At 41.9% G+C, this 27551-nt stretch overlaps 1 protein-coding gene across 19 annotated transcripts in view; it reads left to right on the forward strand.

Moving 5' to 3' along the window:
* The first annotated feature begins 1956 nt into the window (after positions 1-1956).
* Positions 1957-27551, forward strand: part of Camta1 (calmodulin binding transcription activator 1) — a 756735-nt gene continuing 731140 nt past the window's right edge. For 15 of the 19 annotated variants that reach the window (XM_078025166.1, XM_078025165.1, XM_078025169.1 and 12 more), the window contains exons 1-2: positions 1957-2165; positions 27174-27201. In XM_078025166.1, coding sequence (XP_077881292.1) covers positions 1972-2165; positions 27174-27201 — 222 coding nt within the window. In that variant the 5' untranslated portion in view covers positions 1957-1971. The remainder of the gene's footprint in view (positions 2166-27173; positions 27202-27551) is intronic. The other 4 variants (XM_078025175.1, XM_078025172.1, XM_078025177.1 and 1 more) reach the window with 4 other exon arrangements.

Consider the following 27551-nt stretch of genomic DNA (forward strand, 5'->3'; position numbering starts at 1 on the left):
GCAGACATTTTTATGGCTTTTAACACATATTGTAAAATTGCTTTTCAAAAGGGTTATACTAATTTACAGTGCCACCAGCACTTTCAAAAATGTTTGAGCATGGGGCTGGGGATGTGGCTCAAGCGGTAGCGCGCTCGCCTAGCATGCGTGCTGCCCGGGTTCGATCCTCAGCAGCACCACATACCAACAAAGATGTTGTGTTCACCAAGAACTAAGAAAAACTAAATAAATGTTAAAAAAAAAAAAATTCTCTCTCTCTCTCTCTGTCCCCCTCTGTCTCTCACTCTCTCTTTAAAAAAAAAAAAAAAAAAAAAAAAAAAAATGTTTGAGCACACGAATTGTCAACATAGTGCTACTAAGAATGCAAATCGATAAAATATTGTACCCTTGTTAAAATTTTGCATTTTTGAGACACATAAAATTAAAATTTGTCGAGGAATGAGTGTATAATATAAAACATTCTTTTGGTTCACCTTTATTTCTGGAAAACCTAAGAAATTTTCACTGAAGACCAGAAAAAGAACACGTTAGGATTGGTACAAAATTCTTAAGGCCAAATCCTTGAACGACGACTTTTCTCTAGTTCTGCTACTTGTCACTGACAGTAGCAAAAGAAAAAAAAATAAAAGAAAAAGAGGAAGAATGAAACATTCTCACTGCGAACTGTACAAGATCACGGAGATAGGTTGGAGCTCTGCTTTTCATTCAACTTTTCTTTTTTTTTAAACTCAGAAATTTCATCCCTCTCCTTTGTTTCCAGTTTTACCTGCACACGTGCAGGATGAGGGGGGCATTTCCTTGCTGAGTGTTGCACACTCACCTTGCCCAGATCGGGGCTTCTCTGCACAGGGTGTGCTAGTCCACCAGGTGTGGACAGGCTTCCAGAAGAGCTGCAGCTGCGTTCCTCCGCCCTCTCTTTTAGGCTCTCCTTCCCCAACTAAACCCCTGCTCGCAGAGGAGCATCCCGCACCAGGCGCGAAAGCAGTGGGCGCCGAAACCTTCATTTGGAAAAGCCTTGCATTAAAGCCCGGCTGGAAGGAGAGAAGGAAACTTGTGTCACCTCGCCCTCCAGCCAGGCGCGCCGAGGTCTAACGTCCCTAAGGTTTCGCTCAGCGGCCTCATCCTGGGACAGGCATCTATGACTCATCGCTCCGTCGGTCACATGGGCAACGTGACCAAAATAAAGTTTCTGTATTTTAAGCGCTAGAAAAGGGGACAGCGGAGCACAGCGGGGGCGGGCGTGGAAGGCGGGCGCAGGCGGCCGCGCCCCCAGCCGTGGGGACGCGGCTGCCGAGGAGGCGGGGCGCCGGTGACCGGGTCGGGCGGGGCCTGGCAGGAGGCGCGGCCCTTCCCCGCGGCCGGCAGCGCTGCCCTTACTCCCGGCCGAAGGGCTGGGAAACGCGGCGCCCGGGAGGACCCCCACGCCGAGGCCCCTAGGGCCAACACCAGCTGCTGCGGCAGGTTGCGGGATCCCGGAGATCCCGGCGCGTCCTGCACTGCCACCGGGACCCCACGCGCCGGCAGCGGCTTCCCCGGGAACGTCCTTCAGCCCCGGGAGCACGCGGGAAAAGCCCTAGCGCGCCAATGAGCGGGCGCCTTCCTCATGACGGTCACGCTCGGGGGCGGGGCTTCCCTCCGCCGCTCCCGATTTCCGGGAACCCCCTTTGATTGGTCTGGACGGCTTGGGAAACACTGTAGTGACGCCCAATGAAAATGCCACGTTCCGGCCTCGAGGAAATATTCCGTATCGGCCCCACTCTGATTGGGCCGTTCTTTCAGGCCCTGACCACTAGAAAGCTTTGTTTAGGTCTGGAAGGCGGGCTTTCCTGGGAGTGGGTGGGGAGGGGGCGTTGGTTCTTGACCAATACGATTAGTCCGTGGGGTGGTGACCAGCCAATGGGTCAGATGGATAGGACGCTCCTCCCGGAGAGTAGTGAGACCCCTGATGCGGGGTGATTGGCGGCGGGAGCAATGAGTGGCAGTCCCACGGTCCAATGGGCGCTGTGCGTGGGCCGCGGGGCGGGGCCAGGGCGGGTGCGCGGCGGCGGCGGGGTGGCTGGGCCGGCGGCGGCGGCGGTACGAGGCGCGCGCTCGGGGTCCCGGTCGCGAGGAGGAGGAGGATGTGGCGCGCGGAGGGGAAATGGCTGCCGAAAACAAGCCGGAAGGTAAGAGCCGGAGCGCGAGGGCCCGGGGGGCGGCTTGGCGGGCGGCGGGACGCGGCCCCTCCGGACATCCCGGGCATCGGCGGCGCCGGGCGGGAGCGCGGGGGCGCGGCGGGCGGGCGCCCCGGCCGGGGAGGGGGCCGGCGGGGTTGGGGGGGCGGAGCGCGGCCGAGTCCTGAGGTGACTCGCGGGGCGACGGAGCGCGGCGCCCCGCACCCCACCCCTGGGGGCGGGCTGGGCCGGGGGGGGCGGGGGGCGCGCGGGGCGGGGGCCGGGCCCAGCGAGGAGGAGGAGCCGCGGAGGGCCGGCGCCTCCCCCACCCGGACCGGGCATCCCCGCCGCTCGCGAGCTCGCGGAGCCCGCGCCCCTCGCGCCGGGCCCGGGGTGGGGGCCGCGGGGCGGAAAGTTTATCCGCCTCGGGCCCCTGGCCCCGGCCGGGCCGCTCGGGCCGTTCCCCGTCGGGCGGCAGCGGCGGCGCTCAGCCCTCGCGGGCCGCCTGCTCCCGGCGGCGGGCAGGGCCGGACGTACTCTGGCAGCCCCCGCCGGCACCCCGACGCCTCCCAGGCAGGCGGGGGTCCCCGCGCCTGTCCCCGCCAGGGGGACCCTCTCCCGCTGAGCGTGCCTCGGCCGAGGGCCTCGTGTGACCCCTCCCCCTTCGCCTCTCGGGGAGGGAAGGGGGCCTGCGCAGCATCCCCGCCCCTCACCGCCCTGCACATCCTACTCTTGCCCTTGCACCCTCGAAGCCTGGAGGGTGGGGTCTCGGTTTCCGTGGCTAGTGAGGCTCTCCACACTCCCTTGCCCTTTACCTTCGGTGACCCCGATCGTCGCTTGGCATAGGGGTCCGTCTGAGCCTCTCCCTTCCATGGAACCTTTTGGGGCCTCTGCACTCTGTCTGTTGACCCTTTTTGCCAGGACTCGGGGACTCGGGCCACCGCTGTTCTTTCCTCGCCCAGTGATCCTGGGGGCCTGTGCAGCTCTGAAGTCATTTCTAAATGGGAGAGCAGACACTTCTTCAGATTGTGTGCACTCTCCGCACACTTTCCTGGGTTAGGGTGAGCTCATTCCCTGAATACCCTTTGAATTGCCCTCTTTTTCTTAGGTAGAAAACTGGATGGTCAGTGCTCCTTTCTCCAGTTGTCTATGTACCTTGATGTGTTCTTTCTCCTTTGAGTTCCCAGTCTTGAGGGTGGGTGCCCTAATGAGATGTAGGACAGGGCTTCCGTTGTGCCTAGCACTTGAGTAAAAAGGGGACACAACAATTACTCCCACATCCGAGGAAAACAAAGGTGTAATTTTTGCTTTTAGTTGATTCTTGCATCTTCGGAGGGGGGCAACCTTCACCAGTTGACACTATCCCACTGGGAGAAGAGTCGTGTGCACTTGGCTTTTGGTGTTCTGATTACTGTCTTCTGTGCAATAGGAACCAGACTTTGAACGTCCCACACTCAAGTGTCTTTGAACCTACCCTGGAAATAAACTTTCCAATTTCTCTTTTGAGAGGACTCATATCCTCCTTATGGCTTCTGTTTCCTAGTCAGCCATATTTAGTGAGCCTGTTACCTTGACTTTTTCTAATTTTCTCAAATTGTATTCATGTTGGCTGGGTAAGGAGAAGCCATATGCCTTTCCATCCAGAATAGGGAGTGTAGACACCCATGTCGCCCACGTGCCATTCGGGAAGTGGTAGCTTGTGTGCTCTTTGTTGTACTAGAACCTTCCTTTGGCCCTGGTAGTGTCTCTTGTGGGATCCAAACATTTCTTTGGATTTTGTACCTTTTAGGCAAATGGGAAATTTGAATGCTTTCTATTTTCTGCTGCTCTGGTTCTCTTTGGTGAAACAGATCATCTTGATGCTGTACTCATTTGTTGACATATATACATATAGGTCTGTATGCAAAGATAAAATAATATTCTTTACATATGTAGAGAAAAAGAAGGATTAGGTGACTAGCTCTACACTTTGGGTGTGTGAGGGGACTGTTAACATGCAAGAATATATATATATATATATATATATATATATATATATATATATATATTACTTTTGTTGGTAACTGTTCAGGCTTAGGAGAATCAGAAGAAGAATCACTGATAAATGGCCAGTTTTCACCACTCTTTTATTTGTCATTTGCACTGTACTGAATAAGCAGAATGACATCCTGAATGTTCACCATGTCCCTGCTTATGTGAAACATAGAGTGCGTGTGGATGAGTATTCGGAATTTAGGGGCAGTATTCTTTGCTTTTTCTCCATGGGGTGAAAAGTTCTTATATTTATTTCTTTATTGCAGTGTAGGGGAGGGAGGTTTCCTGTGTTTTGGGCAAATGATAGGAAATGGGTGAGAAGAATCTGTTTCTCTGTGACAGAAGTAGGAAGGAAAGGCCACATAAACATATTCCTGCTGGATTTTGGCCATTTAATAAGGAGAGAGGCTGTTAAATTAGGAAAAGGTACATTTGGAAAGGCCCTTGCCACTTCCTGAGAGGGTAGGAGGATTATTCCTGAGGTGTTTTTTTTTTTCCCCTCTCCTCTGGGGAAGGGGAATGGTGAGAGCCCTGTGGGCTGGGCTCTGGTTAGAGTTTTACCTCCTGGTCTTCATCTCTCCTTCCCTGCTGTCACTCTGAAGTAAAGTCTGTGTTTTTGACAGGCTTAGTGTGGATACTTACTCTCCTCAGTGGGTTTGTTGGGCTGTGAGAATTGGACCTTGGAGCACTTTCCTAGCAAGGAGACTCAACCTTGATTTCCTGAATAAGAAGATATAACCACTTAGAAGTTTGGATAGCACTGGGTTTGGACTGCTGGATTTTGCCATTCAGTTAATATTGAACTGTCCATTGAGTATGATAACTGTTGGCAGAAAGAGCTTTTGACCTCCTTTTTGCTTTTCTTTTTGAATTTCTTTTAGTTTTTAAGCTGTTTTGACTGTATCTGTAATCAGCTTGATCGAGTTGTGTATTTTAGGGGTAATGTTAGTCTTAGAAATATCAAGTCAAATACCTGCTGGTGTATGTTGGCATAAACCCAGAAGAGTTATCTCATTTCCCATGGTAGCTCTTTCTTGCCCTTCTCTAGGCCACTGCCTGCCTTTGGGAGTCTTCACTGTGGAACAAGGAGCTCCCTACTGGGACAGTGGAAGGCAGAGTGGTGGATGTTAGTCAGGAATGTGCTGGATATTACTGTCTAAAGTTGGGTTCTCAACCTTGAGTTGAGTACAGTTGTGCTTTCTGTGTCACTGGGCTTCATAGATGATTGGAAATGGCTTTTTCCTCCTACTCCCCCAGTGCAAGGTGCTCTTTTGTAGATAACCAGCCTTCATGGGTTCTCTTAACCACTTTCCTTTTTTCTGTTTGGTTTTCTGCTAGAACATCAGTCTTTCTCCTCTTATCTCCCAGATTTTGGGACAAGTTTCGGTGGCTGCTTCTCCCTTGTCTTCTTGAAGACCTGTCTTACCCTGCTTCTGGGAAACATTGGGTTGTTCTGTCTCATTTTTCAGTGTATTCAGAATGTTGACGTGTACAGGGCAGCCTTTCCTCAAGGTCAGATTGGGTCAGCTTTTCCTGTTCAAAGTGTAGCATTGTTGTTCTTAATTGCTTTTAGAGACATCTTTATACATCCTGCTCAGCCACATTTTCTGTTTCTTTAGTTTTTAGGCTCTGGCTATGATAGACTTCCCCCCTAAAACAGTCCATTCTTAGAGTCAGGAAACATTGGTTTAGATCTTTGTTTATGCTAGTGTAGTCTCATGTGAGTGGGTGGGTTTGGAATTCTTTTTGACTGATGGTGAGATAGCCCTTCTGTGGCTTAACATTTCTTCCCACTGTTTTCTTTACTTTGGGCCATTCATCATTTCTCATTTCTTAGAGTTTGAGGAATACCCCTTTGTGTGCAGTTGTACTTCTTTCTGACTTCCTTATGGAGAAAGCAGTAGAAGGTGATTCTCATGTTCTCTTATTTTCCTTCTGTAGTTGTGCCACTTGCCTCTCTTGTGGTGCCTTTGAATATGCCCTTTTGGGAAGAAGCTGTTTTTATACCCATAATCCATTATTGCAGTCATGTACTCAGGAGCCCTTTACTCTGGGCATCTACTATGTGTAAAGCTCTGTGGGGGTTATGTGATTTTAAGTGAGACCATATTGAATCTTGTTAGTCTTTTAGTATGAATGACATTTCAGTGTATCTTGTACTTGTCTTTAATAAAGTCTTGTACAATTTTTGTCTGAATTTTAATTTTTTGGATTGTAATCTTACAAAAATATACTCTAATAGTGTACTATCCTGTTGAGCTTTCTCCCTCCTCCCTGCAGGAGTGGGGGTGGAGAAGAGGGTGGAGGGTGTACTGGGAGAGGCATTGAACAGCTTTCCTCTAGGCCGTGGGTGTGTGTGAGATAGAGAAGGAGAGAGAGAAAAGTAAAGTCAACCTTAATCTGATTGTCTAGACATAACTTTCAGGTCATTTAGGTATATGATTGGTTGGGATGTTTATTAAACATTTGAACAGCAGCGTTGTGTTAGATATTATATAGAACATAAAATCAAATATATGCTTCATATAAGGAAGTGTTAGAAAAGCATTTTTCTCTTCTGATTAACTGGTCTGGTTTATATTACAGTATAATATATGATAACTATAACATGAGCTGCTGTTAAATTTTTGCTGCCAGAAAGTGTTATATCTAAATTTAATGCCTAAATGTGATGACCATTCTTAGATTAGATATTTGATACCATTATCACTGCTTTTGTTTATTATGTGACTTTATTCTTTATGCTTTTTGATATGCTGTTATTTGTATTTTTTTGTTTGTTTTTTTGTGAGTAGCAGTGGATTCTCCTTGGGTGCAGATTAGATATTAGTGGTGATGATAATCATAATAAAAATTAATCTGGAGTGTGTTTTTTTTTTCTTCCTTTAAATGAGATTACCTCCCTCTATAATATATTTTAGAAGCCAGTTTTGCTAGGATTTCACTACTGTGAAAAACTATGGTGTAGGATTGTTAGGGTTGTGGTATGTGGTTGGCAGTGTCCTCTGTTGTTGTGAATGTGTGAGTGAATGTTCTTTTGGTGACAGGGATGTGTGCTTCTTTTGTGTTTCCATTATACAGATCATTTCCTACAGTGTTCAGTATCTTCTGGAATCACTTAGCTTGCCCTTTTGGGATGTTTTAGATTAATTAAATCCTACCTCTCTTTCTCTTCTTTAAAGTCTTTCCGTTTTCTCTGTTTCTCGTCTTTAATCTTTCCTTTTCCTCTTCCTTGCATAAGCAGGTTTCTCTACTGCCCTTGTTGTTATAGAAAGCACTTGTAGATATATTTCATTTATAGCCTTTCTGTCTTTTAGTGTAAAGGGGCTGCTTTCCATCCCCTTTGTCCTGTAGACAAAGCATGGTTCCTTCTTATCTCCCTAAGATAGGTAGATGGCATGGAATTTAAGTTCCAGCAAGGGATGACAGTGGTATTTGTAACTGGAAATCATCTGAGGTGAAACACTGAGCCCTTCAAGGCTTCTGGGCCTCTACATGTAGGATTTTGTAAATTTGTTCGTTTCTCTATTAAGTCAGCTTTTCTCTTTCTCTTTGGCTTGATATTAGTACATTTCTTTGGGTACAGCCAACACATATACTATGTCTTTGGAGCCTTTGTTTACAAGAAAATGGGGTCCTTTCCAGTGTTACTTTGCCTAGGCTGGTATTGTCTTTAGTCTTCCATGTGTTTGAGGGTGAGACTCAGAAGTGTTTCTTGTTCTACTTCTTGGCTGTATAATTTGAGTAGAGAGTATATGGCCATCGCTCTGTTTTCTAGAATGTAGTATGACCTTTCTTTTTTTTTTGAATACCCAATCTGGTTCAGGATATAGGTTGATCAGACACTAACAGAACCTTTTGTTTGGTGCATCTATGGATGTATCCATCAGTTCTTTGACCAAACTCATTACCATTCAGTCATTAGAAACTACTTGCCACCCTGTGATATTGATCATGTATTTGTAAGGAAAGTCTATTTCTATATATATTGACAATGGTTAGCAGTCCTTGATTTTTAATATGGTGGGACAAAGTAAAGCCCCCCACCCCTTGCTATCAGTATGGCTATATAATTTTTAGGTTGTAGGACATCTTTCTGCTTTGAAAACCATGGCTTGTTGAAGGTCACAGGCCTACTTGTGTAAAGATTGGTAATGTTTCCTGATCTTTTTTTTTTAACTTCACTATCCTGGACCTAAATATTATATTCGCCACTGCAAAGAGAGGTCAAGTATCAGGTCTCTCTCTTACCCTTTTACTTATTTTTTTTTTAAGAGTTTTGTTTATTTACTTTGAGCTGATTGAAAAGCATAAGGTAGAAAGACCAGAGATAGTTTGTGATGACTCTTCTGCATTCATCCAGTGTTTTGCTTATTCTTTTTCTCTTATACATGACTTCTTTGCTCTTTTTTTTTGGTCCAGTCTATCCAGGCCCCTCAAGACATGAACCGTATCCCTTCCTGATCCAGTTAGCAGGGGGTAACTTTGAGGGAGATGTGCTAGCTGTATTATCACTTTGCTTTCTGCAGTATAGTTTTATGCACAGAGTCACATGTCTTTGAAGAACGCTTGGGACTGAGTTCTTCACAGTTTTAAACATGGAGACTAAGTGGTATTGCTCTTACCTCTTACCTCACTTCCTCATGCCATCTAAAATAAAATACCTTCCCATGCTCTCTCTCCAATTAAACAACAACAACAAAAAAAAAACAAATGCCAACAAAACAAAACAACAACCATAGCAACAAAATCCTGAACAAAAGCACAACACCCCGAAGGCCATCTCTGATTGCTCCTGCTCTACACTTCAGTTGCTAGCTTTGGACAGGTGTATGACTTTTGGATATGTAGTCTAGTGGGGTTGACATGCGAAAAGCCTTTTAGGACACTCAGCATTCATTCATTCAATAGGCCATGCAGTATCTCTTCCATTTTTCTTTATCAGTTACTACAAGGTAAAACCTGCAAAGTGTGTTAGTTTCCCCCATTATTCTCACTAACCCATTGGAATAAATAGTGGTAACTTATTATCCCTACTTTTGTGTTCAATATTGGTGAGAGAGTGGAGAGCTGATTTCCAGTGGTGATAGTATAGCCTGTGACTGACTTCTCTGTGCATCCTAGTCATTATTGCAATAATGATTTACATTTTCAACTAAATTTAGGGTTTGTAAAGAGGGATAAGCCAGATATGTAATTCTGTTTTTCTTTTACATCCAATAGGATGTATCTGTGTGTTATATTAGAATGATGTGTGGATACATCTCTTTTCAACAATTAAAAAAAAAAAGACTTTGCTTATTCTTGATATAAATTCTTGAAAAAACAGGAATTATCTTTTTTTTCTTCATCAAGCCATCAAAGTTGATTTAGATTGCCAGTTGTTATTTCTGAAGGTATATTAATACAATGAAGAATTTCTCTTTTAAAAATTTAGACTTTGTTTTTAGTCCTTTTCTGAACAGTCATTTCTGGGTATGTGTATGCCTCACTGGTTTTCTAGGCACTTGGATATCAAATCATTTGGGGGAGATAATAAGAAATTGGTATGAAGTATGAAATTATCAAATAGGAAGCAAAAAAAATGCTATTGTGAAACAATTACCTATTTATGATTAAAAATAATCTCAAAGTGGTATTTGGAAGTGTGAATTGAAATACTCTTAAGAAAAAATGGAATGTTGATGTGGTTACTATTTTGAAATCGACACATGCATATTGTAGAAAGACTGCTCTTCCAAATGGGGCATTTAGAAGACAAATAAATTGATAGGATTGGTTATTTTAAAATATCCTTTTTTCCCCCCTCTCTTTTAAGGAAACAATTGAAATAAAAGCCATTCTTAATGAAGAAAATGTAAACTTTGATGTAAGTTTAGCATTTGCAAAGTAAAGAAAGATTCAAGATAAGGATTTTTTTATTGCAAATCCACAAGGGGGTAGTGATGTTCTATCAAAGATATTTGTGGTGGAAATGTGAGATGATCTCTTTTAACATTTTAGATTTACAGATAAAACTGGCATGTTTGCATTTTAACTTAATAAGATCTTCTTTTTAAAATGTTTATTGGCAAAATTGTTTATTGCTTAAATTAAAAAAAATCCATTTGGGGTGAATGCTATTTTAAGCTGTACAAATGTTGAGAAGAGAGAATGTCCTTGTAGTTTTGTGCTTTGGAAAGGTTATGAAGGAGCTGAGGGTCAGTGTTATTTTCTAAGAATGTAATAATCTTAAATTTCCTGGGAAACATTAGGAATCTAGGAATCAGTAACTTAAGTGTTCTGAATAAAAGGATGTTAGTAAATTGTGTCTAAAGTTTACAGAAGTTCGTATTACTAGTTGTATTTTTCAGTTCTGCCAAGAGATGAAAAATGTGAACAATCCCTACCACTAGCCACTTTTAATAGTTCTAAATAAATCAAAATTTTTTAATATCTTTTTGTAAGTTTATCTTACATCATTGTATAAAAACATTTTTTTTCCTTCCTCACATAAAAATTCCAGCAGCTTGCCTCTGTCTTTGAATTCTACTGTCATATTCAGAATACAAGTCAGTGTTGTGTGGTGAAGTCAGGTTACTCTAGCTGTATTACTGTGCTCTTGTTTAAAAGGCTATGTAGTGGGTGAAAGATTTAAAATTGGGATGGGAATTATGTCCCACTTATTTAGAGATACAGTAACTTTGTTTTTAAAAAATGCTACTTTTAACATTAATGGTATTAAACAGTTTTATAGTTTAGAAGTTAGTGTCATATATGTTTGTGTATTTTTCATTTTTGGTCTAGGAAAAAGATTGTTAATACAGTTTTTCTCCCCTCTTTCCCCTTCCCTCATTCTGAGCAGAAAATGGCCATTTCTTCTTCTTTTTTAAATGACTTTGGTGATTTAACATCTCCAAAGATCCACAGATTCTTTGCATACTACTCTCAGCTCTACTGGGAACTGAACTATGACGTCAGCATTTTCATTCATGGATTCGATTCTTCTAAGCCTGTTTTCTTGGTTTGTATTCCTGAGCTAACTTCTGGCACATGCACAGATCAGTTTACCATCAGTCAGCCCATAAATCAACCAACCGTAAAAGGTAAAACAAAAGATAAGACATCGGAGTTATTTCAATAGCACTGTAGTTGCTCATGCTGATTTGCATCAATGCAGTTTGGATAAGGTTCCTGGCCAAACAGATTAAAATCTAAAAACAGTCAGTTTAATTATCTCATGATTTTGTGGATTGAACTGTGTTGTGAACATACTGATAAAATTTTTTTTTTCTTGGTGGAAGTTCAGAGTGCTGTGTGGTATATGTAGCTTCTTTGTTATAAAGTAGCATTTCTTTTATCATTTGGCTGAACTGGTACATTATTTCACCGAGGTTAGGCCTGGAGATTAAATTATGTCCTACACAAATTACTTTTGGAATGAATTTGGATTTTGGGAGGAAATTAAAATATTTTAAATAACTATTATTTAATGCATATATTTCATACATTATTGTTATTATTATAGAACTGGTGTAGCACCCCATGTGTTGGAGTCTGATTTCATCTCCCCTAGACTATATTTCCTGTGGTTGTGGACTCCAGCATCTCTTCCAGGGAGGTCACTGCTTGTAATTTAGTGCTGTGTGAGGACAGTTTTTGAAGAAATCTTACTTGGAGATTACTCTTTAGGGCCAAGTTGGAGGCTGGGCCTCTGGCCTCTGGCATTCAAGCCTCTTGGGGTTGATGAATGGTGAGCTATAAGAAAGTTCATTTTCTCTGCTTTCTTGAGAGTTTGCTGACTTTCTGTATATTTAATTGTCAAGAATATTTAGAAATAAAATGTATTACTTTTAGGAAGTACCTTTTAGTTCACTTATATTTCATGGTTCTAGTAGATGATTCAAACTGTGTCCATTTGGATTGATATGCATTTATCCTATCCTATCCCCTTGCTGGGGATTGTATCTAGGATCTTGTTAATACATGTTACTCTAGCGATACCTCATAGATACTCTCTCTCCATCTCTAAATAGAACTAGAGCTTTGTGCTTTTTAGGTTCAATAAGTTGTCTGAGGGGTAACGGATGAGTGGTCTCTGTGTTAGCTTTGTTCTTTAAATAGATGTACTGGGAAAAAGAAAATGAAATCAAATAGCATGTGGATGTGCATTTGAAGACTTAAATGACTTGTTATTTTCTCTAAGAACTAGTGTTGCTATTATAAATATTTTTTCCCTATAAATACAATTATTTGCAAGTAACATCAAAGAAAGACTTAATGTTGAAGGGTCTGTGTAAAACCTTTCTAGTTTTCAAAATTACCTCTGTTGGATTTCTGGACAGTTGTGGATTGTGATGGCAGGTTTCACAATGTTTGAAACACTGATGTGGGATTAGCATTGTCATTATTGTCATACCATGGGCAAGTAATAGGTTAAGTCTTCTGGCCATGGAGGGTTTAGGTTTCCCAGAGCTTTTAAAACAAGTCCTCTTTGATTCGTGTCCAATACTTTTTCCTTTTAGTAGCTGGGAATGTAGTCCAGCAGGACAATGGACCCTTTAAGCAGTGTGTTTTCTGCAGTCATCCTTGTTGTCACTTCCATGGGCCAGGAGAGCAAAGGAGCCTTATCTCTTCTCAGACTCTGCATCTTCTTGTTCTTACTAGAATTGGTCTGCTCCGTTTATTGCTCTTCATTCTTGGCCAGCATCTCCTTGTCTTGCCTTTCCTAGACCTCAGCTGTGGTAGAATGAGTTGATAATGATTTTGAGGGATTCATGTGTTGGGTGGTCTTAGAAATGATCTCTGAAGTCATTCTGTTCTTTCTTAAGATGATAAGAAGGTGAGGTTGGATTATGGAACTTCCCTTCACATCTTGAATTTCCTGGTATGCAGCTGTTTTGTGTAGCTGTTGCTTTTCTTTTTGGGGTCCTTGCTCCAGATCAAGAAGAAATATGTAGCTTCAAGCTGTGTAGGAGGAATTTGAACTATTGCTACTGAGGTACCTCCTTTCCAGTGTACATAGAGGGCTAATTTTTTTTTTAAACATCTTCTGTCTGCTATATTGTGAGTATTTAGGAAATGTAAAAAATTTTTAGGAGTTTTAATAGAAAATGTGAAACAGAAATGTTCAGTCTTCCTAGTTATTCTCTATGATAGATTTAAGGTTTTATTCAGTTACAGATGAGGGTTCATAATTTTAGGAAATAGACTTAAATAATAGATGATTACAGATTAAAAAATATTTGCTAATCTTAGGTGTTTTACATTCAAGATAGTGTTTATACTCATTTAGTTGTGTTTTTTGGGTTTGATTAATATCACTTATTAAAATGTATTGATTGCCAGTAATTCAGTAAATAAAAGACTCTTTCTGTCATGTGAATTGGGGAGTTGCTGAGGGTCCACTATAATTGATTATTTAGGATCTTTGCTTGGACATACTCCCTGGGCAATGATAGGCCTGGTGTTTGGGGGGCCTTTGAACATAATTCATCTTTGAAAGTTTTTTTTCCCAATATTTAAAGATACTGAAGGCAAGTTAAAGTTCCTGGTGTTCTTATAAACTTCCCTGCCTGTCCTTTCCATTTCTGCCATCATAAAATGTGTTGGCCGAATCATTTACTTTGACAAAGCTTTGATGGAGGTTTCTTCTTCATTTAGTATTATTGATGGAGGCTGTTGTGCTAAAAAGAACGCTGTAACAAGTCGAAAGGTGGTGAGTGGGCACTCGGAGCTTTGAAGTACTTGTCTTTCTTCCTAGGGCTCCTCCAGAAGTTGATTATAGATTACTTGACCAAATTTAAAGCCCACAAACTTATTGCAGACATTCTGGGAGCAAAGAAGCATCAGTCTTTCTGTACTGAGTTTGATATTCTATTGTGACACATTGCCTCTTGTGTGAGGACCTCCTGATGCAGATATGATAGTGGTGACCTCTCTGCTTAGGAGAAATATTCTTGGCAGCTCTATGATCTGTCGTCTCCAAGTATTTTTAGTCTCTTTGCCTCTGTCTGAGGAGCTGAGGATGGATTTAGCTGTTTTGGTGCTGCTCCAAGTTGTGATGGATGCCTTTGCTACCTTGCTCACCAACCTACCCAGTACTGCCCTGATGAGGTTCTTGCCCTTGTCGTTTGATGAAGGAGCAGATAGAACCATTTGCTCAATAAAGAGAAAAAAACTCATGATTTTCAGAATGCTTTTAAAAATAAAAGATGGTTAGTGGTGATGGTGTACAACCATGTGAAAGTACTTACTGCCACTAAATTGTATGCTCAAAAATGGCTAAAATTTATGTTGGGTATATTTTGCCACCATTAAAGAAAGGGTAATTTTCAAATGAATTAAACATCTAATGAGCAAAGTATCTAAACAATTCTCAAGAGTGAATGAATATATGGCAGTATTGTCATCACCCCAAGGTTGGAGATTGTTTCTTAAGTAAATTGTCAAAAATCTCCCCCCCCCTCTCTCTCTCTCTCTCTCTCACACACTCACACACACACACACACACACACACACACACACACACACTATATGATGGTAATCAGGCCCTGAGATTCTTTTATACAGAAAGTGATACAAAAAAAGTGGGATTTTTGTATTTGTAGTATTTATAATTGTTAAGAGGATTGGCTGGTTCATTCAGAAAAGTTTGAGGCTCATAGTGGATACTTGGAAAGTAGATTGTTTGGTATTGATGCCTTACTTTAAATTAGAACAGTTTGAATTGCAGGGATTCCAGCTACTCAGGTTAGGTCAAGTGGGGCAGTTCTAGGCTAAGAAGTCTCAGCCTCTAGGACAGACACTAAAGTGCAGTGGGAGATTCTGGGAACTGGCCAGAACTGGAGTGTCTGGTTGTCCTCTCTAGAGATGTGTTGGGCTAAGCAGAGATCTGTGGATGCCAAGGCTCCTGTTTCTGCTGTGCCCTTTGTCTCTTCTCTCCCGTTTCTCCTTGCAGATTGGCTTTCTCCTCTGCTTTCCTTGCTTCAGTTGCATGCAGGTATAGCCTGTCATGGCCCCAGTCATGGTTCCATTGCTTCCCATCATCCGACTCCACTTTGACAGCCCAGTATGAAAATACTCAAGACAGAATTGGACTGACTCCTTTCAGCAAGTTGCTCTGTTTCCATGGGGCTGGTTAGGGTTAGTGGCCTGCTGATCATTTAGGGGTTAGGCTGAGAGGACTTTGTGTGAGAAGAGTATGATAGCAGGGGGCCTGGCACCTCAGACTGCATCTATCTCCCTCGACGTGCAGTATAAAAGAAAGGATATTGACTTCTAAGTGGCTTTCTTGTGTTTAGTTGCTATAGTGATTAAACTTTTTGCAGAGAAAAATGTTCATTGTAGCTATAGATAGGAGGCCAAGCGTCCTCAGTCAGTCAGCTTGAGTGTGTGTAGAGTACATCAGCAAAGGGTGTCAGAACTGTCCCAGAGCTTGTGCTTTGAATGGTTGCAGAGCAGGAATGCCACCCTCAGTGCAGTCTGTGCCCTGCAGGGTTCTCAGGTAGAATAGGCAGTGAAAGGGAATGTCCGTATCATGTGAGGGCTCACATTTCAGGTGAGCTCCCCTTTCTCCTGGTTGTGGACTAGTAAGCTTAAAAGGTTAAGAAGAAAGGGAGACATTGCCTTCCCTGTGAGCATGATGGGGAACCCAGGAGCAGCCTCTGCAAAGGCCTTCGGCCGCCTCTGTACCCTGTCAGTGCACCTTCAGCCGGCCTCCTTCCTCTGGTCTCTTTTCCCGTAATTTCTCATGTAGAAGGAATTATAGAAAATGGGAAGCCTGTGAAAGAACAGGTTTGGAGGTCCTGAGTGAGGGCTGAGGGCCTCTACAGCATGGAACTACCTGAATTGACAGTGGTTAGGAATTGAGGTTTCGCAGTTAGGACCTGGAGTATCCAGTATTCAGAAAGCAGAGTTTTGGATTATCTTTTTTAACAGAAGAGGAGAGTATGTAATGTTTTAGGGAAACAATCACTAAAGTAGTTGTAGTTAAATGGATTTGATTCTTTTTAAATAAATTGTAAAACAACAATTTATTAAAATATAATTCATTTACCCTTTAAAAGTTTAGTGGCTTGTACTACATTTATGTGGTTACACAACTATCACCACTAATACTTCATGTTCATCAATCCAAAAAGAAAATCTGTGCCCATTAGCAGTCACTCCCAACTCTTCCCTCTGCTAGGCAATTACTAATCTACTTGCTGTCTTTGTGGATTTGCCTATTTTGGACCTTTTATATAAATGGAGCCAGACAGTATTTGTTCTTTTGTGATAGGTGTATTTACCTTGGCATAATGTTTTCTTTTTTTTCAGTGCTGGGATTTAAACCCAGAGTCTAGTGCATACTAGGCAAGTGCTCTGACATTGAACTATACACCCAGTACATAAAGAATTTTTTTATTTTTTTTTTCCCTTCCCTTTTCAATTTTTGGCAGTGCTGGGGATTGAACCCAGTGCCTTTCCCATGCTAGGCAAGTGAGCTACATTTCTGGTCCTGGCATAATGTTTTCAAAGTTCATTCATGTTGTAGCACGCATCATTAGTTAATTCCTTTTATGACTGAATTTTTTTTTTATGGTAAGGATATACCACATTTTGTTTATCCACTCACCAATTGATGGACATTTGAATACTCTGCTTTTTGACTATTATGAAAAATTTCCTATGAACATTAAAGAACAATTTTTTTTGCAGACAAATGCTTTCAGTTGTCTTAGGTAAGATACCTAGGCATGGAATTGCCGGGTCGTGTGTTTATTGTGTTCTCCTTTTCAAGAAACTGCCAAATTGTTCTCCATAGTAACAGTGTTATGTTGTATTCCACCAGTGATGCCTGAGGATTCCAGTATCTCCACATCCTTGCTGACACTTGTTAATCTCCATCTTTGTGACTGCAGCTTGTCAATTTCTACCAAAAAGACTAGTGGGATGTGTTTAATCTATATCTATTTGGGGAGTTAAAATCCTTTTTTTTGAATCTGTAAGTTGAGAAACTCCTGGCTAACCCCAGCATCTCACCTTAAAAACATGCAATTGTTTCACTTTTTTTTTTTTTGAGAGAGAGAGAGATGGGGGGGGAGAGAATTTTTTTTTAATATTTCTTTTTTAGTTTTCGGTGGACACAACATCTTTATTTTACTTTTATGTGGTGCTGAGGATCAAACCCAGCGCCCCTTGAATGCCAGGCGAGCGCGTTACCACTTGAGCCACATCCCCAGCCCTGTTTCACTTTTCTAATACAGAAAGTTGCCTCGGTGATCATTGCAGTCACTGTCAGGCTGAAATTGGACTTTGTAGGTTCTAGGAGAGCAGCTAGCTGCCTATATAGCCCATAGGTGATTTCTTCTTCTTCTTCTTTTTTAAAAAAAATTATTTTAGATATACATGACAATAGAGTGTATTTTTTTTTTACTTGTAGATGGACACAATAGCTTTATTTTGTTTGTTTATTTTTATGTGGTGCTGAGAATTGAACCCAGTGCCTCACACATGCTAGGTAAGCACTCTACCTCTGAGCCACATCCCTAGCCCCCAGTAGAGTGTATTTTGACATATTATGCATACATGGAGTATTAGTAACTTATTCTAATTAGGATCCCATTCTTGTGGTTATACACAAAGTGGAGTTTCATGAATACTGATCATGTATTCATATATGAACATAGGAAAGTTACGTTTGATTGATTCTACTGTCCTTGCTATTCTCATCCCACCTTCCCTTCCCTTCATTCCCTTTTATCTAAACCAGTGAACTTCTGTTCTTTCCTCCCCCACACTTACTATGTGTTAGCTTCCACATATCAGAAAGAGCATTTGGCCTTTGATTTTTTGGGATTGGCTTATTTCACTTAACACAGTAGTCTTCAGTTTCATCCATTAACTAGCAAATGCCATTATTTTGTTCTTTATAGCTGAGTAATATTCCATTGTGTAAATATACCACATTTTCATCTGTTGAAGGGCATCTAGGTTGGTTCTTGTGAATTGAGCTTTTGTAAACATTGATGTGGCTATGTTACCATAGTATGCCGACTTTAAGTCCTTTGGGTATATACCAAGGAGTGGGATAACTGGGTCAAATGGTGGTTCCATTCTAAGTTTTCTAAGGAATCTCCATACTACTTTCCATACTGCACCAATTTGCAATCCCACCAGCAGAGTAAGAGTGAATCTTTTCTCTCACATTCTTGCCAACATTTATTATTTGTATTCTTTTTTTTAAAGGGGGGGGAGAGAGAGAGAGAGAGAGAGAGAGAATTTTTTTAATATTTATTTTTCAGTTTTCAGTGGACCCAATGTCTATTTTTATGTGGTGCTGAAGATTGAACTCAGTGCCCCACGCAAGCCAGGCGAGCACGTTACCGCTTGAGCCACATCTCTAGCCCTGTTTGTATTCTTGATAATTGCCATTCTGACTGGAGTGAGATGTAACTTCAAGTCTGGTTTTAATTTGCATTTCTCTAGTTGTTGAATACATTTTCATATATTTGTTGACCATTTGTATTTCTTCTCTGAAGTGCCTGTTCAGTTTCTTTGCCCAATTATCAACTGGGTTATTTATTTATTTATTTTTGTGTGAAGTTTTTTGAGTTCTTTGTATGTTCTGGAGATCAATTCTCTATTTGAGGTGCAGGTAGCAAAGATTTTCTCCCATTCTGTAGGCTCTCATATTCTTAATCACATTCTTGATTGTTTCTTTTGCTGTGAGAAAGCTTTTTAATTTGACACTTTCCCAATTATTGATTCTTGATTTTACTTTTTGCACTTTAGGAACCTTGTTGAGGAATTTGGTTCCTAAGCCAACATGATGGAGATTTGGGCCTACTTTTTCTTCTAGTAGGTGAAGAGTCTCTTGGCTAATGCCTAGGTTCTTGATCCACTTTGAGTTGAATTTTGTGCAGGGTGAGAGAGAGAGGTTCAATTTCATTGTACTATATATGGATTTCCAGTTTTCCCAACACCATTTGTTGAAGAGGCGATTTTTTTTTTCCCAACGTTTATGGTGCCTTTTTCTAGTATGAGATAATTGTATTTATGTGGGTTTGTCTCTGTGTCTTCTCTTCTGTTCCGTTGGTCTTCACGTCTGTTTTTGTGCCAGTATCATAGGGTGACTTCTTGATGTTTGTGTTCTTTTGATGTGAAAGTTTGCTGATGCCATGCCTGTGTAGAAAAAAATAGATTGTTTTGGTTAAGACACATTCTTCTAAGAAAATTAGCAGATTACATGTATGGATATTTAATTATCAAAGAGTCAGAATATGTTAAAATTGTGATGTTGAAATTCATGCAGTTCTTATTGTTGGAGGTATCAGAAGGCACCATGTGAACATCAGTTATTATTGTGTTTTTGAGTTTTTGTGTACTCAACAGATAATAACAAAATGCCTATTTGTGCCAGGCATGGGAGGACAGAGTCAGCCCCTGTCCTCATGGAGCTAATGGCGAGACCCACCTTAATCAGGATGCCATGTGAAATAACAGCTGGATGTGATGTCCCCAAGGTGAGGTGTGAAGGCAGTGTGGTGCATTACCATGGGATTGACTCACTGAGTGAGAGGTTGGGGGCTTTGTGAGCACAACTGTGGAGGAACATGGGGATTACTTGAGGGAAGAATTAGGGAAGGAAATTCCAGGTGATTGAGTGAGCTGATTGGTGAGATGTGTGGAGATGGTTGAGTCCATTCTGGCTGTGTACAGCTTTTGGGAAAGAGTGTCTGAAGACCTGGCTATGGTCTTTTACTCTGCCCCTTAAGTGCCTTGGGACTGAGCAGGTTATCTGATCTTTCTGAGCTTGCTTACTTACTAGCTATTTTTATTTAGAGATACTCACATGAAAACATGCAGGAATCTAGGGGTTTTGATTGGTTGTTTTCTTATAATTCAGAAACAGTTATTTCTTTGTGAGCTTCTAGGATTGGCTACTTAGAAATGCAGCACTGGCAAACAATATTTTTTTGAACATTTTCCCTAGTCATTGATGTCAGGATTCACTTCATTACATCTTAAATTAATCCAGAAGCTTGTTGGGCAGAAGTGGGGCTGGTGTGGCTGTATCTGACTGAGGCAGCTCAGACTGCTGGTGTGAGGTTCTCAGAAGAGCTGGAAAGTCTTCTTGGAGGAGGTGGAATTTGACCTGGTAACATTGACCGTTGGAGGAGAAATTCCAGGAGGAAACGGAGCAAAGAAAATGCCAGGAAAGGCCTTGGGGCAGCTAGAGTGCAAAGAGCTTGATGGAAGGATAGGCCTGGAAGAGCAGGTAGGCCCAGATGCAGGCCTGTGAAGGCCGCCTGAGGAACTGCTCAGGGAGAGGCTCTCAAAACTTTTTTTACTTTTTTTTTTTTTTTTTTAAATCTACTGATGGGATAAAGCTGATTCTCCTTCAAGGTGCTGCTTGGGCCACCAGCTTGCCTCTTAAGCTTCCTCCATTCCACACACACACAACTGGACCCCACACACAGCATGCTAAGTTTTTTAGTGTCTGATTGTGTCAGGGTCTCCTACTTCTTCGTGGTTGCAGGCCTTGCACACTGCTGTTGCTTAATGTGGAAGGTAGCCTTCCTTCAGAACACAGATACTAAGCTCACATATGCTCTTGATGATTCTTCTTGGCTTTACTTCTTTCCAGACTGGATTGGGCACCCTTCCTTTTTTACCAGAGCACTCTGGGTTTCCTGGTCATAACATATTTTAGTTCCTTTTGGATTTGCTTGCTTCTGTTTCTTTCTCAGTTAGGCATTCATTTTGAGAGGTCAGACACTGAAGTACCGGGGCGTAGTAAGTGCATATTGGCTGAGTGAGTGAATGAGTGAACAGGAAGGACTAGAGTCCGGAGAAAGTCACTCCTGGCAAGAATTCTGGGTGGTGTCAGACTGAAGAAAGAGCTAGTGTGACTGAATTGTGTATGTGTTTGTTCCTCTCTCAAACGTACAATTTGTAAGTGATTGAATGTGGGCCTTGTGGGATGATGACTCCTAGATTTTAAACTCCAAGAACTGGGAGTTTGGTGAGGCCAAACGTGAATTAGGGAACACAGGAGAGATATTTTGGACAGACTATATGAAAAAGTATCTTGTTCTGTTTTAGATGTGAATGTGTAGCTTCAGAAAATGTATGTACGGGCTGGGGATGTGGCTCAAGCAGTAGCGCGCTCGCCTGGCATGCGTTCGGCCCGGGTTCGATCCTCAGCACCACATACCAACAAAGATGTTGTATCCGCCGAGAACTAAAAAAAAAAAAAAAAAAAAAATATTAAAAAAAAAAAAAAAGAAAATGTATGTACAACAGGACATTGGAAATGTGGGTCAAGGACCAGGGAGTCATTTGTATCAACCTGTCTCCTTTTTCTCCTTGATATTCTCAGAGGGCACGGGAACCCTGGTGCTAAGGTCTGTGAGATTGGCCCCCTGGGCAAGGGCAGAGTGGAAAAGGGCAGTGGGTCCATTTGGAGGGGCAGACAAATGTGCCAGCATGCCCTGGTGGGGGTAAGCTTCATGAAAGCAGTGACCTTGTTTTGCTGGCTCATGATTGGGTCACTGTGTCCATAACAAAGTCTTGTGTTTGAATGAGTGAATCAGTCCTTCATTTCAAAAGCATTAGAAGAACTCTTTGGAGTGAGTGAGATGGCCATGGGAGAAGAGAAGGGGCTTAGGGGCAGAAACGTGGTGATTCTTAGATTCAGGTGTGACCAGAGGGTGAGGATAAGTAGAGGCTGAGAAAGAATGGGCAGAGTGGTAAGCAACAAGAATATACAGCGGGATGCAGAGTGTGGGGATGGGGCATTAGTCGTAATGCGCCAAGAGAAAGTAGACAGAAGACTAAGGAAAAGGAATTGGTTTAGTCAGTTTGACAGTGAGTTGAGAAAATAAAGGCATAGAGATAGGATAGATGATTCTTTCAGAAATTTTGATGATATATGCAGATCACTGGTGGAAATGATTGATCAAGTTGAAGTTAAGAAACAAAATCACGGGGGCCTGGTGGGCTGTGTGTGTTAAATTACCTATTGGTGCTGTAACAAATGACCATAAACGTAAGTAAGTGTCTTAAAATTGTTCACCTTAAAAATAGTACAGCTTTATTATTTCAGAAGGGCGTGGCTAAGGCTGCAGCCTCAGGGCTCCATGGGCTTCAGCATCAGGGTACCCTTGCCTCCTAAAGCTGCTGTCATGGGAAAGCTCAGCTGGGGAGGGATTCACTGCTTTGTGGGCTATTGAACTGAGGCCTTGGCTTCTCTGGCTGCAGGCCAGAGGTCACCCTCAGTTCCTGTGGGCCTCTCCCACATGGCTGCTTGCTCATCAGAGCCATTGAGGGAGAGTCAGCTAGCAAGATAGAAGTCATAGTCTGTGCTGTCCAGTCACAGAAGTGACAGCCCCATATGGCTATAGCTCTTGTGAGCTGGTGAGAAGCAAGTCACCAGACCCAGCCACCCTCAAGGGGCAGAGGACTGCACAGAGGCAATATCCTCACAAGGTGGGGATCGTGATAGGTACATCATGAAGTTTGTCCACCACAGTAGGAAGGGACAATGGGACTAGGAGGCATTAGGGCAGTTCTTCAGATGGAGGTCCTATGGGATGCAGATGGAAGGATGAGAGTTCTCATCTCATGAGGGAAGATTTGGAAGTGAAGTTTCAGGGAAAAGTTAAACCGTGTCATGTGGTTGACCCTTCACTGGCAGCCTTCTGCCCTCTACCTTCATCTTCAAACAAGGGCACAGTTGCCTTTTGTGACTTCCCTCGTTTAGACAAATTAACATAGTATCTTATAACTGCCATTAATAAACCCATCTATTTTGTTAAAGTAGAATTAGTCACCAGAAGGTTCCTGGCCTTTCAAAGTGTCTGCCCTGCTTTTGTTGAAGATGAAATGAGGTGATCCATATGGAAGAATTTTTTGTAAAGTGACATGCAAATAAAGGTTATTAAACTGTATCTCTCCCTATATATGACAGGTAGTTTACGTAAAATTTATCTTACATTTTCCTTGTTAACTTGGGTTTATTGTGTTGTATGTTAAGTTACTGAATTGGGCTTTACTTAATACTGTGATATTTTTGGGGCCTTTTGAGTGGAGTATTTGCTTTTATGACAAACAGTCCCAGACTGCTAGCACCTTTCAAGCCCTTGTGTCCTTTTTTTTTTAATAAAAATATTTTAATTGTAGGTGGACACAATACCTTTATTTATCTTTATGAGGTGCTGAAGATCGAATCCAGGGCCTCTCACATGTGAGAGGAACACTCTACCACTGAGCTACAACCCCAGCCCTCCTTGTGTCCTTTTTAATGTTTAAATAGAAAGTCTCTTCTTGCTGTCCCTTGTCATTCTTTTGTGTTTGCCTATGTGTCAATTGTTGGCTATCTTCCTCTTCTGATTTCTTTCCTCTGATCTCTCGGCTTGGCAGCCTGATAATTAAGCTTGTTAGAATTATGAGCAGTTTAGTAGTAACCAAACTAGGAACGTGGATTGGAGCTCTTATTCTCAGTACAGTGGGTGAGCTGATGTGCGTGGACTTTGTGACAACCTCTTCTGGCCTTTGGAATATGTCTTGGCTTCCTTCCTGGTCCTGGCTGTGCAGACTGAGCGAGACTCCCACATAGCTGTGTTCCATTCAGGGGGAGCACGGCTACCATCTTCTTGGCATACACCCATTGCTCTGCTGTGAGGAACAGTGTCAGTTCTCTCCTTTGATGAGATTCTGATGTTGTGGGCAGAAGTGGTAGGTGATGGTTGGTCTGGTGCATGGAACAGAAACTATTTGGGAAGCACAGAAATCTTGAGACAAGATCATCAGCTGGGCCTGTACAGCAGGCTCTGTTCCCAAGCCCCTTGCCTTTAGGGCGCCCATTGCCCAGCTTAGCTTACTGCGTGCTGCACTCTTTTCCTCTGTGTGTTCATTGCTTTGGCTTTCTGTCAGAGCTGCCTGTTTCTTTTCTCTGCCCTAAATTTTGGATGCTTTCTTTGTGGAGGAGCATTCCTGTCTTCTGAGGGAGTGAGCTGTGTTCTTGTAGAAACAGTCCCTGATGGTGTGGGGTGCCAGATCTGGAGACCTGTTCCTTCCTGGCTTGCTGTCCTGACCAAGTGCCCCAGCTGTGCCTTGGCATCCCCCTTTCTGGAATAGGCTTAATGTCTGTTTCTACCTTTTTGGATGAAAATTAAATTTTATATTAAAAAATACTTTATGTGTATATAATTTAGATAGAGGCCTAATTTGTTGGGCTGATTCTGCTGATATTTGATTATTCTCTGTTTCTGAGGTATTAAAAATATTGTTGTTATTAGTACTAGTAATGATAAATCTTGCTAAAACAATGTAATTTAAAATCTTGAATAGTTTTTTTTTCAATAGTTTTTTTCCTGAATATGTTCTATTGAAATATGTGTATTTGTATAAATGGGGACATTTATTAAGTGCTCTTTCATTATTTTCAGACTGTTGAGTATACTGGCTTCCTGACCAATTAAATTTATGAGAATTCTGATGAGATTGTGATTCATATCTAGAAAGATTTTTTTAAAAAAATTCTGAAATAACTTTAAATACACTTTACATGAACATCTTGTAGTAGTGAATCAATTGATTTGATTTCTCAGACAGTAAATCAGGCTGCTATATTCTAGAACTAGTTCCTATGAGCTTAAACTAGCAGCTGCTCTGTGGTCTGTTCTAGTTACTTGTTTGCTTTTGGACTCGAATCTAGGTGTGGAACTCAGTTTAAAAGCCCCAAATGGCCCCAGTTTCTTAGAGGTTCCCATTTCACTATTTAATTTTGCCCACCCTAGGAGGAGGTAGCACTACCTACTGGACCTGGACCTTATCCTTTTAATGTATGTGTCTTGCCTTCATTTTGACTTTATCCCACAGGAGTGTTGTGAGGTTATTATGGTATGGCAGCACTTTTGGAAAGATAATGAGCACAAAATATTTTTGTATTGTACTATGTATATATATTCCCATTGACCTTTTGTGATTCAGGAAAAGGATAAAGCTGCTTAGGGGTACTTGTTGGATATTCTGTCTCAGATGTTATTAACCCAGTTTTATGGAGTATCCCCAAAGCACGTCTTTTGACAGATCTTGTGCTGTTGTATTTAGCAGGTATGTGCGCAATCAAGAAGTTTTATATTAGTCATTAGTATCTTGAACACTATTGCATATCCCCCATCTCAGTTTCCTTAACTGGGTCTAAAATAGCTTTGGTCCTATTCCCTTATTTCCTGAATAAGCAAAGGGATCTTGTTCTTTTTAAATAAAAAAAAAAAAGTTATAGCATGACTAAACCAAGACTCCTTGGCTTCTATCTTGCTGTCAGTCATTTGCTCCTGTCTCTGTGGCAGGAACACTTAGGCTCAGCACCTCAGAACCGTTGTCCAGGGTACCAGAGCTAGGAGGCAACTCGGGTAGTGTTAGTAGAGGGAGAGCAGTGTCTAAAGAAAAAAGGAGACCTTTGGTAAAGCCCAAGGCTGGGATGGGGTTACTTTTTCATAAATTTAACAAACATTTGAGCTCCTGTTATATGCCAGATGTTGAATTAAGTACTGGAGACACTGGGATGAACAAGCCAGACATCCCTTCAGGATACCCTTGGTACAGTCTGATTTTGAGTTTGTTAGAAAAAGATTTATCATAGATCAAAAACTAGATGCTGAATGGCCTTGGGAGTTAAGGTGGAGTTGTAGGTTGGCACTCAACATTTCTGGAAGGAGTGACTTTTCTGTAAGTAAAAGACAGTTTACAGATGGCAGTGGGTAGAGACTGCTAGCTGGTCCCCAAACCTACTTCCTCTTCCTAGGCATCCCTTGCATTAGGTGTGGCTTTGTGGCCCAGTTCTCTTCAGTGGAGTGAGAGCAGAGAAGTGTGCCACTTCCAGGCCTATTTCCAGAGTCTTTGTGCACAGGTTTGTGCCTTTTTCTCATCTGGCTCAGTGCAGAGGAGTCCATGGACTTAGCAACTCAGATGCCAGAGCCACTGCTTAGAGGAGAGCTATCTGCTGATTGGGAACATCTGTTTTGGACTTCACACAGGCTGGAAGTAAATATTTATGGTATTTGCACCATCATACAGTTTGTTCTAGAGTTAGGCTGCCTGACTAATGTAGACACCACTCCTAGAATGCTGCCTAAGTCTGGTGAGTTTACTAAAGGGGTGAAGGATTTCAGATTCTGCCTTGATTATTTGTATGTAATGCTATGTGCAGTGGCTGTGCACTTCATGAATCAATCTAAGTCAGGATAGAGTGACAAAAAATGTTTAATGCATCACTTGTAATTGGTACAGTGGTTTATTGCACTCAGTATGGCCTCTCTCTGTCTTTGATTTAATAAGCTATGTGGATTCTTAGTTAGCTTTAAAGGTACTCTGTGGAGACTTAAACATCCTCAGTCCTTATTTCAAAGAACTGTAAATACAGTTTTCATCATGATACTTCTTCTATTCCAAAGACTGTTATCACTTCTTATTATATAGCATTTTGTTTTAGTAATTCATCATCCAAAAACTATGTACATATGTAATGAAAGTGCCTGAGTGTAACATACTGACCTGAAGAGAGACAAAATTAGTAAAACATAGCCCCTGCCTTCAAAGAGTTTGTCCTTAGCATATTAATAGTTACTTCATTTCCACACTGCCACCATCTGCCCCTCATTTTAGCCTTTAATGTGCGATGCATTATTTTTTTATCACTCCATTTTCATTGTTGTCTCCTCCACTAGATAGTGTACTTTCTGAAAAGCTGGAAATATAGTTTTTAGTTTTCTGCGTTTCCCCTTGGGTACTTCTAGCAGATACTGGGTGCTATACTTAATTGAGTTAACTATTTCTATGGTATTTCTTAATTTATCTTGCTTGGATATTTTGGTGTAGTTTTGTATTATAGTCTGTATTAGCAGACAAAAGTACTTTTTAACCTATTGAAAATTCATAGAATTATGCAGTTAAGGAATGTCAGGACTGGAAGGATCTTTTTTTAGACCATTTATCTAATTCCTGATTTTTTAGGTTGATCATCTGGTTCCTGATACTCAAGGTGTGTCCATGAATCACGGCATCGGCATCACCTGGGGCTTTTTAGAGACAGACTCTCAGGCCCCACACAGACCTGTGAATCAGAACCCGCATTTAAACAGGATCCTCAGATGACCTGCATGCACATAAAGTTGGAGAAGCCCTGCTCAAGTCAACCTCCCATTTGACTCTTGAGAAAACCAGGAAAGTCATAGTTGCCCAGAGCCACACAACTGTTTATTTCACATCTTGGGATCACTTGGGAACTATTAATGCTGGGGTCCACTCCCCAGACATTCTGCCCTAACTGGTCAGGATTGCAGTCAGGGCATCAGAATTAAAAAAAAAAAAAAAAAAAAAAATCTCCCTAGA

Source organism: Ictidomys tridecemlineatus, chromosome 11 (genome assembly GCF_052094955.1).
Source record: "Ictidomys tridecemlineatus isolate mIctTri1 chromosome 11, mIctTri1.hap1, whole genome shotgun sequence".
In the NCBI taxonomy this organism is placed as follows: Eukaryota; Metazoa; Chordata; class Mammalia; order Rodentia; family Sciuridae; genus Ictidomys; species Ictidomys tridecemlineatus.